The following is a 14,239-nucleotide window of genomic DNA, read 5'->3' as shown; positions in this document are numbered from 1 at the left end:
TTATGGCTAATTTGACTCCACTTCACTCTCCTTGTTAATTATTAACACTAGCCTTTTTATCCTCATGAGACCACATTCCAATTTTTCCTTTGTCGATTTTTATGAGCCCATCTTTATGAAGGTGAAAGTCTTAGAGAACAGTTTTTCACTTAGTGTAGAGCCCGGACATTTATTATTCGTTGAGGCAGAGACGCTGTGACATTGATTATATAAGCACGGGTGTTCTTCAGGATGGCTTTAATGTGCTAGCAATGTGAAAGGGCTGTTAATTAAAGAAGCAGCACCGTGGCATTTTTCACTTGGGAATCAGTTCCCAATAGAATGGTCATTTGCCACTTGCTAGCATATCCACAGATTAAAAGGTGACTAGCACTGAGAGTTTGCCTTTCGGTAGTGCTGAAAGAAATGATTTGTGCCATTTGCAGATGGCTTTCATTTGTCAGAAGTGGTCACTTGCCTTGTCTATTCTCCATGGGGCAACTGTGGAAAATAGTGTGCAAGAGGAGAATCTATTTGTAGTAGCTATAGCGTCATTTAATATCATTTAACTACTGTGCTAATTGCTTCATTATGAAAACATTTACTTCCCCTCAGTCTTAATATATCTTCCATTCAAAATTGTTTCCTCAGATACCATTTGCAGTGATTGCCCATCTAACTATCTCTCTAGTTGGGGTAGTGGATGGGATGGGTAGAGGTAGGGTAGAAGGCAGGCAAGAGCTTGGTCTGTTTTTTTTTTTTTGCTATAAATGGAGCCTGAGTTTGTTTTCCTCACCAACTTTGCTCTGGGAATCAGTGGGTGAGGCTGTGAGGGGTGAGAGATTGGGGACAGTTGCTAAAAGTGTGGTGCAGCTGGTGCTCTTCCCTTGAGGAGGCCCACTTTTCATCTCCCAGGGTTCTTAAGGCTACAACTTGCTCCAATCATGGCTAGCTGTATGCAAAGACACAAACCTCACACATAGGTGCTTTTTACACCTTAAAATAGAAACCAAATTTGAAGTCTCAGTCCCTCTCCCCACTAATTAATCAGTCCCTTGAAATCTTGTCACAGATGTTGTCTAACATATATGCTAAGACAATACACACATTCTTATTGCACCATTTAACCAACTCTTTCCCTCTGCCTCTTACAAATCAATACACTATATGTATTTTCTGAGTCAGAAAAAAAAAGTTGAAGGAATCTTCCTTAAAAATATTATATTACTTTTATAAATGTCTCCAGAATCTGCTTTGTTAAATTCTGTGGAATGAAAAGGAACTGATGACCAAGTGATCAGGTCCCAATCCACCTTCATCCCTCATTGCCCAGTGGCAGGCCCCTGCCCCAGTTCACCTGAAAATGAAAAAGCCAAAAGATAAACGGCCATTTCAAATATCAAAGCATTAAGATTTGAATAAAAGAAAGATTAAATAACCTATGGGACTATCTAAATTATTTATCAGAAAATACACCTTAGCTATAAAGCTTTCAAGCCATGAATAAAGTACAAATTCTAGTATCTCTATTCCTCTCCATAATTTCAAATTTTGGAAAAGCAACATAAATATAAGACTAATTATTTATTAGTAATATTTAGTAATTAGTAGTTTTAGTAATGACTGCAATAATTGGCAGGAAATACAAATTATTTATTAGTAATAAATTCCAATCATTTAAAACCTCTATATAATTAACAGTGTATCTTCTGTAACACAGACACAGACACACACACACACACACACACACACACACAGACATGTCTATGTAAGTAAGCACTGTTATTAAGAAAATTATTTCCCTTTACAAGATTGAGTTGTAGAACTGGCTAGTTTAAGATGTAATTAATTGGGATTTGGACTATAACTCAACATGGCAAAAACTGATACCATGGCTGTTATGTAAAGGTCTCTTTTCAAGGAGGACTGAAAGGACAGACCATACTTCCTCAGAGGGTTTCAAAAGGACAGCTTAGGTTGACATTGAACATTTGACTTGAATTCACCAAATCTCTGAGTGTCTAAGGCATTTAAAAAAAAATAAACACATAATTATTAACAATATTCTTCATTACCATCAAGGGTGACAGTAACATCTAGAAAAGTTTTGCATTATTAGCCACTGAGATATGACTTAGTGGTGTTGGTTTTGGAAGGAGAATGAGTCTGGGGTGAAAGTTACTGCTTTCTTTTTCAATTCCCCAGATCACACCCTTCTCCCAGTACTGAAAGGAAATTATGGCACTGGGGAACTTTTCTATTTACCTCACTACATGAAAGAGATGTTTTTCTCAGAAATAATTGATGTTTTCTAAAATCTGTTAACCACTGCAAAATCAAAGATGGGATCTAAAATTGAGAGTGCTTGAAAGAGGTCAGTAATACACTCTTCTCTATTCCAATTGTGTATTGTACAAGAAACTACCATAAAATGATACTCTCTGTATTTAATAGTAGTCAATGTTCTGAAATATCACCAAACAGGAGTGGAATATGATATGCTTGTGAATTAAATATTTCCAAATCTAGCTGAAAATTTAAATTTTGTGGTTTTCCTTTTGATATCTCATGAATGTATACTTGAAAGAACCCTTCTTAAAAGCAAATATAAAATGATGTTAATATATTGGAGTTGTAGTAATGGTTTCCCAGGAAAATTTATTTAAAAATCTACAAAATATTTTGTTTCCTCTATAAAACAAACTCTAATAATCCAAGAAAGTTCATTAATTCATCACCTTTACTAATTGCTTGTGAACAATAAATACCCTTGGTTGATTCTTGAGTTTTTATTCAAATGGAGAAAGTAGTGTACAAACAAAAATCTGACATTTTTTTATTTAGGGACTTAATGCATAACACATGCATTAAATTTTGGCATTAGGCATATTGTTATACATGTGCTGAGGCAGTATAAATCACAGACATATGATTTGTTAGTAGAACATGAATGACAGGAGGCTGGGAAAGGAAGAAGGTCACGGAAAGTATGCGAGCTGGCAGGAGGGACCCAAATTGGATCTTCAAAACTAACTGTGGCAGATATGCAGAATGAACAATTCACATGGGATAATTAAACATGGGTCTTTGCAACTTCTGAGAGCAGGCATTGTGGATGAATCTGAAGTAGGAACTGCTGCTGATTCTTTGGCTTCTAATAAGCATCCTTTAGAAGTGAAGCTAGATAGAGCAAATAAGATGACAGAAACTGAAGACTGAAATTTTAGACTGAAAACTAAGATTATCTATAATATCTATTTAGCATCTGTGGTATGTGAATTATCATTTTATTTATCCTCATCACCAATGACATTGTGGATGCTATTATTCTCTTTCTGTTACAAATGAAGAGCCTAAGCTGAGAGGTTAAGCTATCGCTAAACGTCAAGGAGTAAATGGCAGAGAGATGAATCTTTTAGGTACTCAAGCCCATGGAATTAATTACTATCACATGATGCCTCTCTTATGAGGATTAATGTCCTAAATCTGGAATGTCCATTGGGAGTATAATATCATGCATAATTTCTTATCTATGTGAATTTCTCCCCCAGTCACTGCTGAGAGTCAAAGGAATGAACAACAACAGAAAGGAAAGAAGCACTAGACTAGAGTGATGAACAAAACCAACACAGTAATTAAAAACAACTATAAGAACATGGATTTCAATTTAAAGCTAAGTAGTAATAAGCTTTTGGAAATGTAGTAGTAAGCTTTTGGAAAGAGAGTAGCAAAAAGATTTTGAGTTTTAACATATAGAAAGTTCTATATAGTGTGAGAGAAGCACTGGACTATTGGAGAGAGGAAAGCCCTCTACTGTCTCTGGGCGATTCAGATCTCATGTGAGCACTATAATCTCAGCACCACACTCCAGAGCTATGTTAAGAAATGTGGTCAGATCTGTTCAAGTAGTTGATAAGAATGGGATGGAAGGCAGTACACAGTACCTGTCATTGCGGCTATGTGGGAGTGAAGATCAGGAGACCGGAAGGACAATCTTTGTCTGAGGATAGTGTTGGGCAAAAACACAAGGCCCTGCCTGAAAAATAACTAAAGGAAAGAGGGCTGGGGCATAGCTTAGCTGGTAGAGTGCCTACCTAGCAAGCATGAGGCCCTGAGTGCAAACCCCAGTACTGTTAAAAATTGAAAACAATGGTAATGGATATGAAAACCCTATTAAATGAGGAAGATTAAATGATACAAGAATAATGGATTAGTGGGAAAAAAAATTCAGGCTAGAGGTCTATTGCAGTGATCAAGGAGAACAAATCAGAATCAGAGGTCAGACAGTGGCAGCTTTCAACTTGGTGTATAATAGGAGGAATTTTACTGAGCAGGGAACCCAGGCTCCATGCCCATTGCAAGTGTTGAAACAGAGGCTGACAGTGGCAACCAAACCTGAGGGAAAACTAAAAAAGTATCAAGGGAAATGCCCAGGAATTAGAACGGTGAAATCTTGATGAAAAACTAGATTTGTTCTGGCCACTAGAACACCTAGCAGAATAACTGTACAAGTTATTATTGCACTGGGAAAAAGTCTCAATAGAGACTTTTATATTCTCTATAATTTCTAAATACTGACTGAATAAGTCATACCATCTAGCAATATTTTTCTATCATCTAAGGAGATTAATCCACCCTCAGAGCACAGAATAACCACAATTCATGCTAAACTTAACATAGGATGATTTCTAGAGAATAGAGGTCTAAGTTGTCATGTGGAGATATAAGCACTCTCAAGTACTTTAGAAATGTAATCTTTGTAGATTTTCTGATGCACGATATACAATGAGGAGGGTGTCTATGCTACCCATCCTCAATAAAGGTTGGAGAGTAGGACTAAGAGGTGGCTCAGAGTTAAGTGAAGAAATTGGGGAGTCATTGGGTTCCTAAACCCTGGCACAATCTACCCAGGGAGGCTGAGCAAGCATTGTCCTCCCTATCACCTCATGTTGGAGAACTCTAAGGTTCTGTAAGCACAGGACATTCCTCCCCCTCCCCACTTCACATGCGAAAGGAAATGTAAGTGCTCACTGTCATTTCTCAGGAAATTGTTAAGCAGCTGGAAAAGAGGAAAACTATCCCAGGAGTCCTGTGGTTGAGCCTCCAGTGCCGTGTCCATATCTACTGTGAATAAAGCCCAAAATTTCTCTGCATGCTCAGCCAGTAAGTCAGGCCACCAGGCAAATGCCTACAAGAGGATAAAGAAATAAGGTAGAAGTAGATGATTTGTTAGGACCACACATAAATACTCTGCCACCTGAACACACTTGGCAATATGTCTTAGCTTCACAATAATGACAAACAAAATGCAATATTTTTAAAAGGTAAGACATTTTATAGGTACACATACTGGTAAACTTGGCATTGAATAAAATACGATATCTAAAATAGACATTTGTTGATTTATAAATGAGTCACATATTTAATTTATAACATCTGACAAATCTATAACAGAAAAAAAGAAAAATTCCATGAATATTACAATTTAAACACAATTACTATTAATATTTTTGTATATTTCCAACATTTCTTTTTTCCTGTGGATAGAAATATTAGATGTTAGAATATTAACATGCTAAAAACTACCACACAACTAACAGATGGTAAACTGACATAAAAGTTGACTTAGGGAAAGAAATATAGTATACAAATAGATTTAAGTGTTAGGGATGTTTTATTGTCTAGGTCAATGTTGTGATAAATCAGTATGAACACAGGTTGGGAATGGTATGTTCTGTGTAAATTGAGCATAGCTATTACCTTTGAAAGATTTTTGGTTAACTATGATTTACAGATAGTTACATTACAATCTAATAATAGAAAGTAAAGGACATCCATGATTTCACTACATTCATCTTGCTCCTGCCTTTTGGAGATGAAGCTAAAACTAGAACCCGAGATTCCTCACTGAGTAGAGCAGTATAGAAACCATGGTAAAAATGCAGCACTGCAAAGAGAGACATTTTCAAAACCTCACTTCCATTTCACAGCCAATACCTTTGCAGAAGGTTAAAATTAAGAAAATAACAGATGTGCCACATAAGGATTGTTTCGGGACTGAGGAAAATCACTAAAGCTCATTTGAAAGTTAACTTGAGGGCTAGGGAGCAGCTTAAGTGGTAGAACACCTGCCTAGCAAGTATGAGACCTTGAGGTCAAATGCCAGTACTGCCTAAATAAATAAATAAGGTTAACTTGAAAGACAGAGCCAGGGGAATAAAATACAACAATATAACTTTTAAAAAAACAGCTTTATGATTTTGCCATCAACTAGAAAATTTCATTGCTTTCTGGAAGGATTTATTTGTCTCCAATTATACTCCTAATGAGTAACAATAAGCCAATCTGTGGTGGATGCCTGCTGTTCTAATGACAACTGGAGAAAGCATTAAGTTACCACATCTTTGAAGATCAAAGCAAGAGTTGCAGTGACTATGAGAACAGGAGCTCAGTTATATACCACTTGTCCCTTCCTGTTTCTTGCCATCCCACTTGGTGGCTGTCATCCCATCCTGGGCTGGGAGCAAGAAGATGGACTGGATCATTTCCTCGCCAGGTAGAGCTTCAACAGCATCAGGTCTCCACCAGAGAGGAGAAACCTCTCTCAGAAATCCATCTTGTTGGTGGGGTGCCAATGAAGTCATCATTATCCGGGTTAAACCTATCTTGGCTCAAATGCTAAGTCACTAATTAGCGTAAATGAGATGGCAGAGGCAGAAGGCAATGCTTAATTTGTTTAAGCGGGAAATACATAAAAAGTAAATCTTGTATGGTGAAAATAGTATATATGGCAGGTGGATAATACTTTGAAAGCCTGGCCTGCTTACTGACTGTAGTTGAAAACACGGGCAGGCAAGAATAAACAGTAACACTGGAAGCAAAGAACTGAGCTTTAGAAGTTAGTGGTAAGATATGATTAATCAGAAGCACATCAGTTCTCTCACTGGATTTCCATTTCCTCATCTGCAAGTTGCCTAGTACAATACTTGTCCTAACCTCCCCCAGAGCTGTTGTAAAGATCAAATCATTATGAAAATTTCTTGCTGTACAAGTGTGAGTACTGTTATTGGCAATTACTAAAATGTGCTGATATTTACTTACAGATCTTATAATGTGAGTTTATGTATTTAGAATAACGTTCAATAATTTAATAGTGAATTAAATAGTTTCTATGTGCCAAGTACTGTTCTGAAAGTTTTATAAACATTATCTTATTTAATCCCACCAAAACCCTTTCAGGTAGGTGGTATAATTATCCTTATTTTATGATAGCAAACAGATTAAATAACTTGAACAAGGTCATAAAGTTGGTATGTATTAGGGTGATGATTTAAATCCAGATTGGCTATAGTCTAGAGGTCAAGCTCTAGCACAAGTAGCCTCTTTTTTAGTAACTATATATGAAGCTCTGACTTGTGTGTGTGTGTGTTTGTGTGTGTGTGAGTGTACCATCATTCATCCATCTACCAGCTATGTTTTGCAGATTAGAACACTGTTAGCATCCTTTGATTTCTTCCTGCCAGGAACATATATATGGTCTGATTTCTTTTTCTTTGGCAGACCTGACTTCTTTTTCTTTGGCAGACCTGGGGTTTGAATCCAGTGCTTCAGACCTGCTAGGCAAGTGCTTTACCACTTGAGCCACTCCACCAGCTGGTCTTATTTCTTTATATATTTTCTAACTTCTCTAAGGTCTGAGCCTTTTGGTTTCTTTTACTCTCAAAATAATAAAAATGCATAATTTAAAACAAAAAAGGAGGATGACTATATAAATGAACAAAAGCAGCAAGCCAGTCTTCGAAATATATTATGTTTCTTTTTCCCCAAGAGTAGATAAGTTTGCAATCCTGTAATTTATGGATGATTCTAAAAGGTCTGGAGATAATACAATATCAAGGTTTTCCTAGCCCCTGCCATATATATATACTTACATGCAGTGCAATGTAGAAAGCCATATTCCAGGAATACCCTGGAATATTCAGGGTGACTAGAACATTCAGGGTGACACCTTAACTACTGTCAAACTTATCATAGACTCTTCACAATTCTTTTGGCTCACTATTTTGATTATTTCCTTGGTAATCAGTTTCACACATAAACATAAATACTGAAATAACCAAGAAAGGATGAGCTCAAGAGGCTCCAGAACATATCACAGTATAAAGTATTTATTCTTATGTATATAAAAATTAAATACCTAGCAATAAATTTAACCAAAGCATTGAAAGATCTCTACAATGGAAACTATAAATCATTGATGACAGAAGTTGAAGAGAACATAAAGAAATGGAAAGACATTCTACATTCATGGGTTGGAAGAATAGCATAAATGTCCATACTACCCAAGTCTACCTACACATTCCATGCAAAATATTCCAAACAGCCAAAGCAATCCTGAACAAAAACAACAAAGATCAAGGGGCTGGAGGGAGGTGTGGCTCAAGTGGTATAGCGCTTGCCTATAAGTGCAAGATCCTGAGTTCAGACCCCAGTACCAACCTCCCACAAAACAAAACAAAACAAAATAGCACTAGGCATTGTACTACCTGAATTAAAAAAATATTATACTGTTACAGTAATCAAAACAGCATGGCATTGACATAAAGAGGAGACTTAGATCAATGGAACAAACGGAGACACACTGTGAAGAAAGGACAGGCTTTTCAAAAAATGGTGTTGGAAAACTGGATACGCACATGTAGAAGAATGAAACTAGACTCCTATATCTCACCAGTTTCAAAAAACAATTCAAAGTGGATTTTACATAATTATAAATCAGAAATGATGAAACTGCTAGAAGAAAACACAGGGGAAACACTTCATGATATCGGAAGAGGCAAGGATTATTTGGATATGACCCCCAAAAAAACAGGAAGCAAAAGCAAAAGTTAAAAAAAATGGGATTATATCCAACTAAAATACTTCTGCACTGCAAAAGAAATAGTGAACAGAGTGAAGGGACAACATACAAAATGGGAGAAAATATTTGCAAACTATGTATCCGACAAGGGTCTAATATCCAGACTATATCAGAAAAAAGCTCTAAAATTCATATGGAAACACACACACACACACACATGTTATTGGGCAAAAAGAACAAAGTACAAGGCATTATACTACCTGACTTAAAAATATACTATAAAGTTATAGTAATTAAAACAGCATGGCACCAGCCATCATAATACATATAGTAATACCAGGAGGCAGGAGATTGAAGCAGGTGGCCAGCCTGGGATACATAGTGATAAACTGTCTCAAAAAGAAACAAATAAGCAAGCAAACAAACAAAAAAACCCAAAACAAACAGATAAAACCCAGCATGGTACAAAAAAAAAAAAAAAAGAGAGAGAGACAGACCACTGGAACAGAGTAGAGTTCAAAGAACTCAATAATAATAATTTTAAAAAATCTGATTTAAAAGTGGGCAATAGACCTAAATAAATAATTCTTAAAGGAAGACATACAAATAGGCAACAGGTATATGAACAAGTGTTCAACATCACTAAGTAAAGGAAATTCAAATCAAAATCAGATTTAAGATATCACTTCATGCCGGTTAGAAGGGCTATTACCAAAAAGAACAAATGCCGGTAAGGATGTGGAGAAACAGGTGAGAATGCAAATTCATACAGCCATTATGGAATGGAGTATGGAGGTCCCCCAAAATTAAAAAGAGAACTACTGTATGATACAGCAATCCCACCATGGAGCACATACCCAAAGAAAATGAAATCAGTATGGTGAAGAGACTGCTGTACTCCCATGTTCATTGCAGCATCACTTATAATAGCCAAGAAATGGAAACAGTCTAACAGTACCAACAACTGCTGAGTGGATAAAGAAAGTGTAGAACACATACACAACACAATACTAATCAGCTGTTTAAGAAAGGATGAAATCCTGACATTTGTGACAACATAGAAGGAACTGGGGGTGATAATAAAAGTAAAATAAACTAGGCACAGAAATGTAAGTATGGTATGATCTCACTCAGATGTGGAATCTAAAACAGTTTATCTCATTGAAGTTGAGAGTAGAATTATGGCTACCAAAAGCTGAGGAGGGAGGGAGAGGATAGGGAAAGGGTGACCAATGGATACTCAGTTATAGTTAGACAGTAGAAAGAAGTTCTGATGTACTATAGTACAGTAGGTTGACAATGCTAGTGCACTGAATGTTTTTCAAAGAAACTAAAAGAAAGGATTTTGAATGCTTTCACCATTTGAAAAGACAAATGCTTGAGGAGACAGATATGCTTGAAAATTACACAATGTTTACATGTACTGAAACACACATGGTACACATAAATATGTACAATTTATATGTATCCGTTAAAAGAAAAATAAAAAAAGTAAGAATTATTAAACTATTAACAAACATATTTGGGTAGGGTATTCATGCATATGCAATTTCCTCAGAGAATCACCTCTGCAAATAGAATTCTACAGTATGTCCTAAACAAATGAAAATCACTTGCTAATCTCCCCAACTGAAAGGCTGATATAACACATTAAATTTAAATTTACATCCATTCTTAAAAGAAAAAGTTGGTTTATCTTACTGTCTACCCAAATATAAATGATATGTAATTAAGGTAAGTTTAACTCTTAAGATAATTATAATCTATTAGTAGTAGATAGTAAATAGATAACATTCATGGGTCAATTATAACCAGATTTTAATATATTCCTTACATATACATGCAAGTGGAGAGAAATAAAGACAACAAATAAGCAAAAAGAAATGGGAAAGAATGTAATACTTTTCCTTACATGTTTGAATCCATTCAGAAGCTAAATTTGGTTCAAATACTGATGCTTATGGTAATGAGTACGTCTAAACATGTCTGTCTGTGATGAAGTCCTCCCTCTGTCCTGGCTCTATTGCTGGAGCAGTCTGGGATCAACCACGTGCAGTGAACATAAGGCTGTCAACATTGCAAAGACCATACTATTGCCAAAATTATTCTTGTCTCTGTTGTCTCTGACAGAGCAGATGACATTGTATTTAGATGTATTAGGGGCTTCAAGTTGAAATCTTGCTATAATTATAAACAGCAAAGTACCAGTCTAAGCTGTACTCACAGTGATCACGCTGCTCCCTCAGTCTCTCTGTTGATTCTCTTAACTCTGTGAGTTCTCGGCCAGGATAGAGCACAAGTGCAGAATTATAAATGGAAGAGGACAGTTCCAGGCCTGCTCTGTAATCCTCCCCATGCATTTATATCCCTGCTATGATGCTGCATGCCAAATCCTTCAGCAGAACCAGGGCTATTCTACTTAAGCAGGGAAATAACAAATATGGTCTATTAGAAAGTGCCTGGTCTTGGAGTCTGGACTGAGCATTCATCAAGTCACTAATCAGTGATGTACTTCTGGCAAGATGGTCAACCTGTGTGGGTTTGTTTTCTTATCAGAGAAATGTTATGTGTGGAAGGGGTATGTTGGTGAGAGCCAGTGACCATCCCAGTAGGTATTGGGACTTCCCAGCTTTGTCAAAGTGAGAGTGGTTTTTGATGCAGAGTTGTCACATTAGTTTGTGTGAAATAACTGGTCCGATGTGGTCTGGTCACTGCCATGTGGAGACAGCCTTAAAGACTTTTCTAGAAAGGAGCTTAAACCATCTTTTTAAGGCAAAAACACAGGAATTCTGAAGAGAAGCCTCAGAGCAGAGGTTGAAAGGCCTTCAGAGAGAAGGAAGACTGCCTTATGAGTAACTGTCAAGGATCTGAAGAACACAAACCTGCTTAACTGAAAAATTGTTGAAGTTAGAAACAACCTCTTAGCCCTGTAAAGTAAACTGCTGCTGTGGAGGGAAGCAGAATGAAAAGGAAAGGAGCTGACACATGAGCCACTTGAAGATCTCTTTGAGGCAGATATATTAACCTCCCCCAAGGGAGCTGAGCTAGGCGACGTTTCATGGGGTAAAGAAACTCTGGCTGAACATCCAGTAAAATAAATCTCAGTGTACAGTGCAGTGCACCAATGTACTCCAGAAATGACTCTGCAATCAGACCAAGTCACTCTCCAGTACTGCTCAGAGAAAAACTTAGATATGGTTTAAGGCAAAACAAGACAAAACAATCAAAGATATAAAACCAAAGTAAAAAATTTTCAGTTGTGCTTAACATTATGCATGCAATTATTTAATAAGACACATTCACCTGTGCAGTGTAACAAAGATTAGCCCATACACAGAAAAACAATCTTTAATTGCAAGGAAAGAACTAAGTTGGCTTTAAAATGATTATAATCCGAGTGGGTTCCCTCTTAAATTCACATAAAAGAATTATCTTATGCTAGGAAAATAGTGGAAACAATTTTACTAACCTCTCTTCCCTGGGGAATTCCAAGAATTTGGAAGCATCGTGGAATAGAAAAATGCCATAGTGTTACAAAGTATTTTAAAAAGAAATATCATAATAGGTTTAAATTTTATCTCAGCATATCGCAAAGTAATACTTGCGTGTTATTATTTCTTTCAATAAAGTCAATTGCATTTTTGTTAATTCAAAAATAAATAATACCTACCTTTAATTGCATTTGATATGTTAGACTTCAACAAGCATTTTTAGTGAATATATGGGGTGTTAAATGACATTTGATTTTTAATTTCTATCAAATATTTGGGAATACTAGATATATCTGTTTAGCTGAACTGTATACTGTAATTGGATAGCCAATCAGATTTTTTTTAATTTAGAAAGGCCTAATACTCTTATAATAATGTCTTTCAGTAAAAGAAAAAGACAAAACACACATGTATTTTATCACCTAATCATTTTCATTGTAACTTAGCAGTGGTACTAGCCTAGAAAAGACCCTCTTGGGAATTCATTTAAAATTACTGAAGCAGCTGTTTCTTTAGTTTAAAATAAAATATCCATAACAAGTTCACACATGACAGATGCAAGCTAAAAACTAGATTCCACGTGTGAGCTGAAAGCAGATGCTTTGAATGATCATATCTATAACCAGATACAATAAATCTTAGTTACCTGTGGTAAGGTTTCATGAGTACTCTTTCTCAAGAATTCACTAAAATATAGATCCTGTACTTGTATTTTGCAATAATTAGGTTTCATTAATATAAATATTCTATAAATTTGTTTGTATCTGCTCTATTTTCTTTCTGCTCTTTGCATGTGCTTCTTCAAGAATGAAAGCATTGTTCGGGCACTAAAGTTTATTACATTTGATTAATTCTACACATTTCCCCCACCCAACTCAAAGTCAGGAAATTACTTTGTTTTTGTAAATAAGCTCATGACTATTAAAAAGAGGGAGAATTTTTAACTGATAATAAGCATGTGTCTGGGTGGAAAACCACTCTAGGTCTGCAGTAAATGTAAATATGTAATTTAACCTTTAAAAATTTGGCTGGGAATATAGCTTCATCTAGTATTTGAGTCCTTAGATTTGATCCCCAGCATCAACAAGCAAACAAATAATACAGGTTTAGTAAAAATTTAAAAGTTTAGTGGTTAGAAGGGAAAACAAATTATTGACTATACAACCAGGAATAGTGGTTCAATTTTATCTTAAAGATTATCACACATTTTCCTTTTTAATTTTGATTAACTTACATTTTCAAACTTAAGTGATCATAGCATAAGAGTAAAAGGAGGCAGTGGGGCATCGTAAGAGGAGTGGGCTCCAGCTTTGGGTAACACTCTTATTTCCTGAGACTGACCCCATAAGCTCTCCCAGGGTCCTTACAATATAATTATTGTTGAAAGCAAACATGAAATTATACATAGGCACACAACGGCTTTGTAATTTATAGGAGTCACATTTTCAGGAAATACACATGTGCTCTCAGCTTTCTGCAGGTGAATGGGCAGATGTGCATCAAGACTATGGTCAAGCTACTTTTTCAGAGTTGCTCCCAATCTGACAAGGCCTTAAGAAGAGCTTTACACTACAGTCAAAGGAAGTCATCACCTCTGCATGATGTTCTTCATTCTGCTGTAAGACTTCTATGCAGAGCTCTGCCAGATGAAGAACCTCTTCTAGCTTCCTGGCAGGAGTTGCCTGGTTCATGGTCTCTATATATAAAAAGAAATTGTAATGTTACCTTGAAAATACAAAGCCAAACATACCTAAGATGTGATGATGAGATCAGAGTGTTAAAGTAGGATGAGAAAGCATACTTTTGAGATAAGGGATGCAAGAAACATAATTGAATATATTATTTTTTAAAAGCCAGTTCACCAGATTACAGAAAATATTTCACAGGGATCTGCAAGTGCTTTGCCATT

General features: G+C 36.1%; 1 protein-coding gene across 8 annotated transcripts in view; it reads right to left on the bottom strand.

The window, feature by feature from the left end:
- Cadps2 (calcium dependent secretion activator 2) overlaps positions 1–14,239 on the bottom strand; it is a 546,589-nt gene that overhangs the window by 72,466 nt on the left and 459,884 nt on the right. For all 8 annotated transcript variants that reach the window (XM_074064310.1, XM_074064333.1, XM_074064259.1 and 5 more), the window contains 2 exons: positions 13,923–14,026; positions 5,011–5,167 (listed from right to left, as the gene is read on the bottom strand). In XM_074064310.1, the coding sequence (XP_073920411.1) occupies positions 5,011–5,167; positions 13,923–14,026 (261 nt within the window). The remainder of the gene's footprint in view (positions 1–5,010; positions 5,168–13,922; positions 14,027–14,239) is intronic.

Source organism: Castor canadensis, chromosome 2, assembly GCF_047511655.1.
Source record: "Castor canadensis chromosome 2, mCasCan1.hap1v2, whole genome shotgun sequence".
NCBI lineage: Eukaryota > Metazoa > Chordata > Mammalia > Rodentia > Castoridae > Castor > Castor canadensis.
Note: the sequence above shows the minus strand (reverse complement) of the source record. Positions and strands in the feature narration are given on the sequence as shown.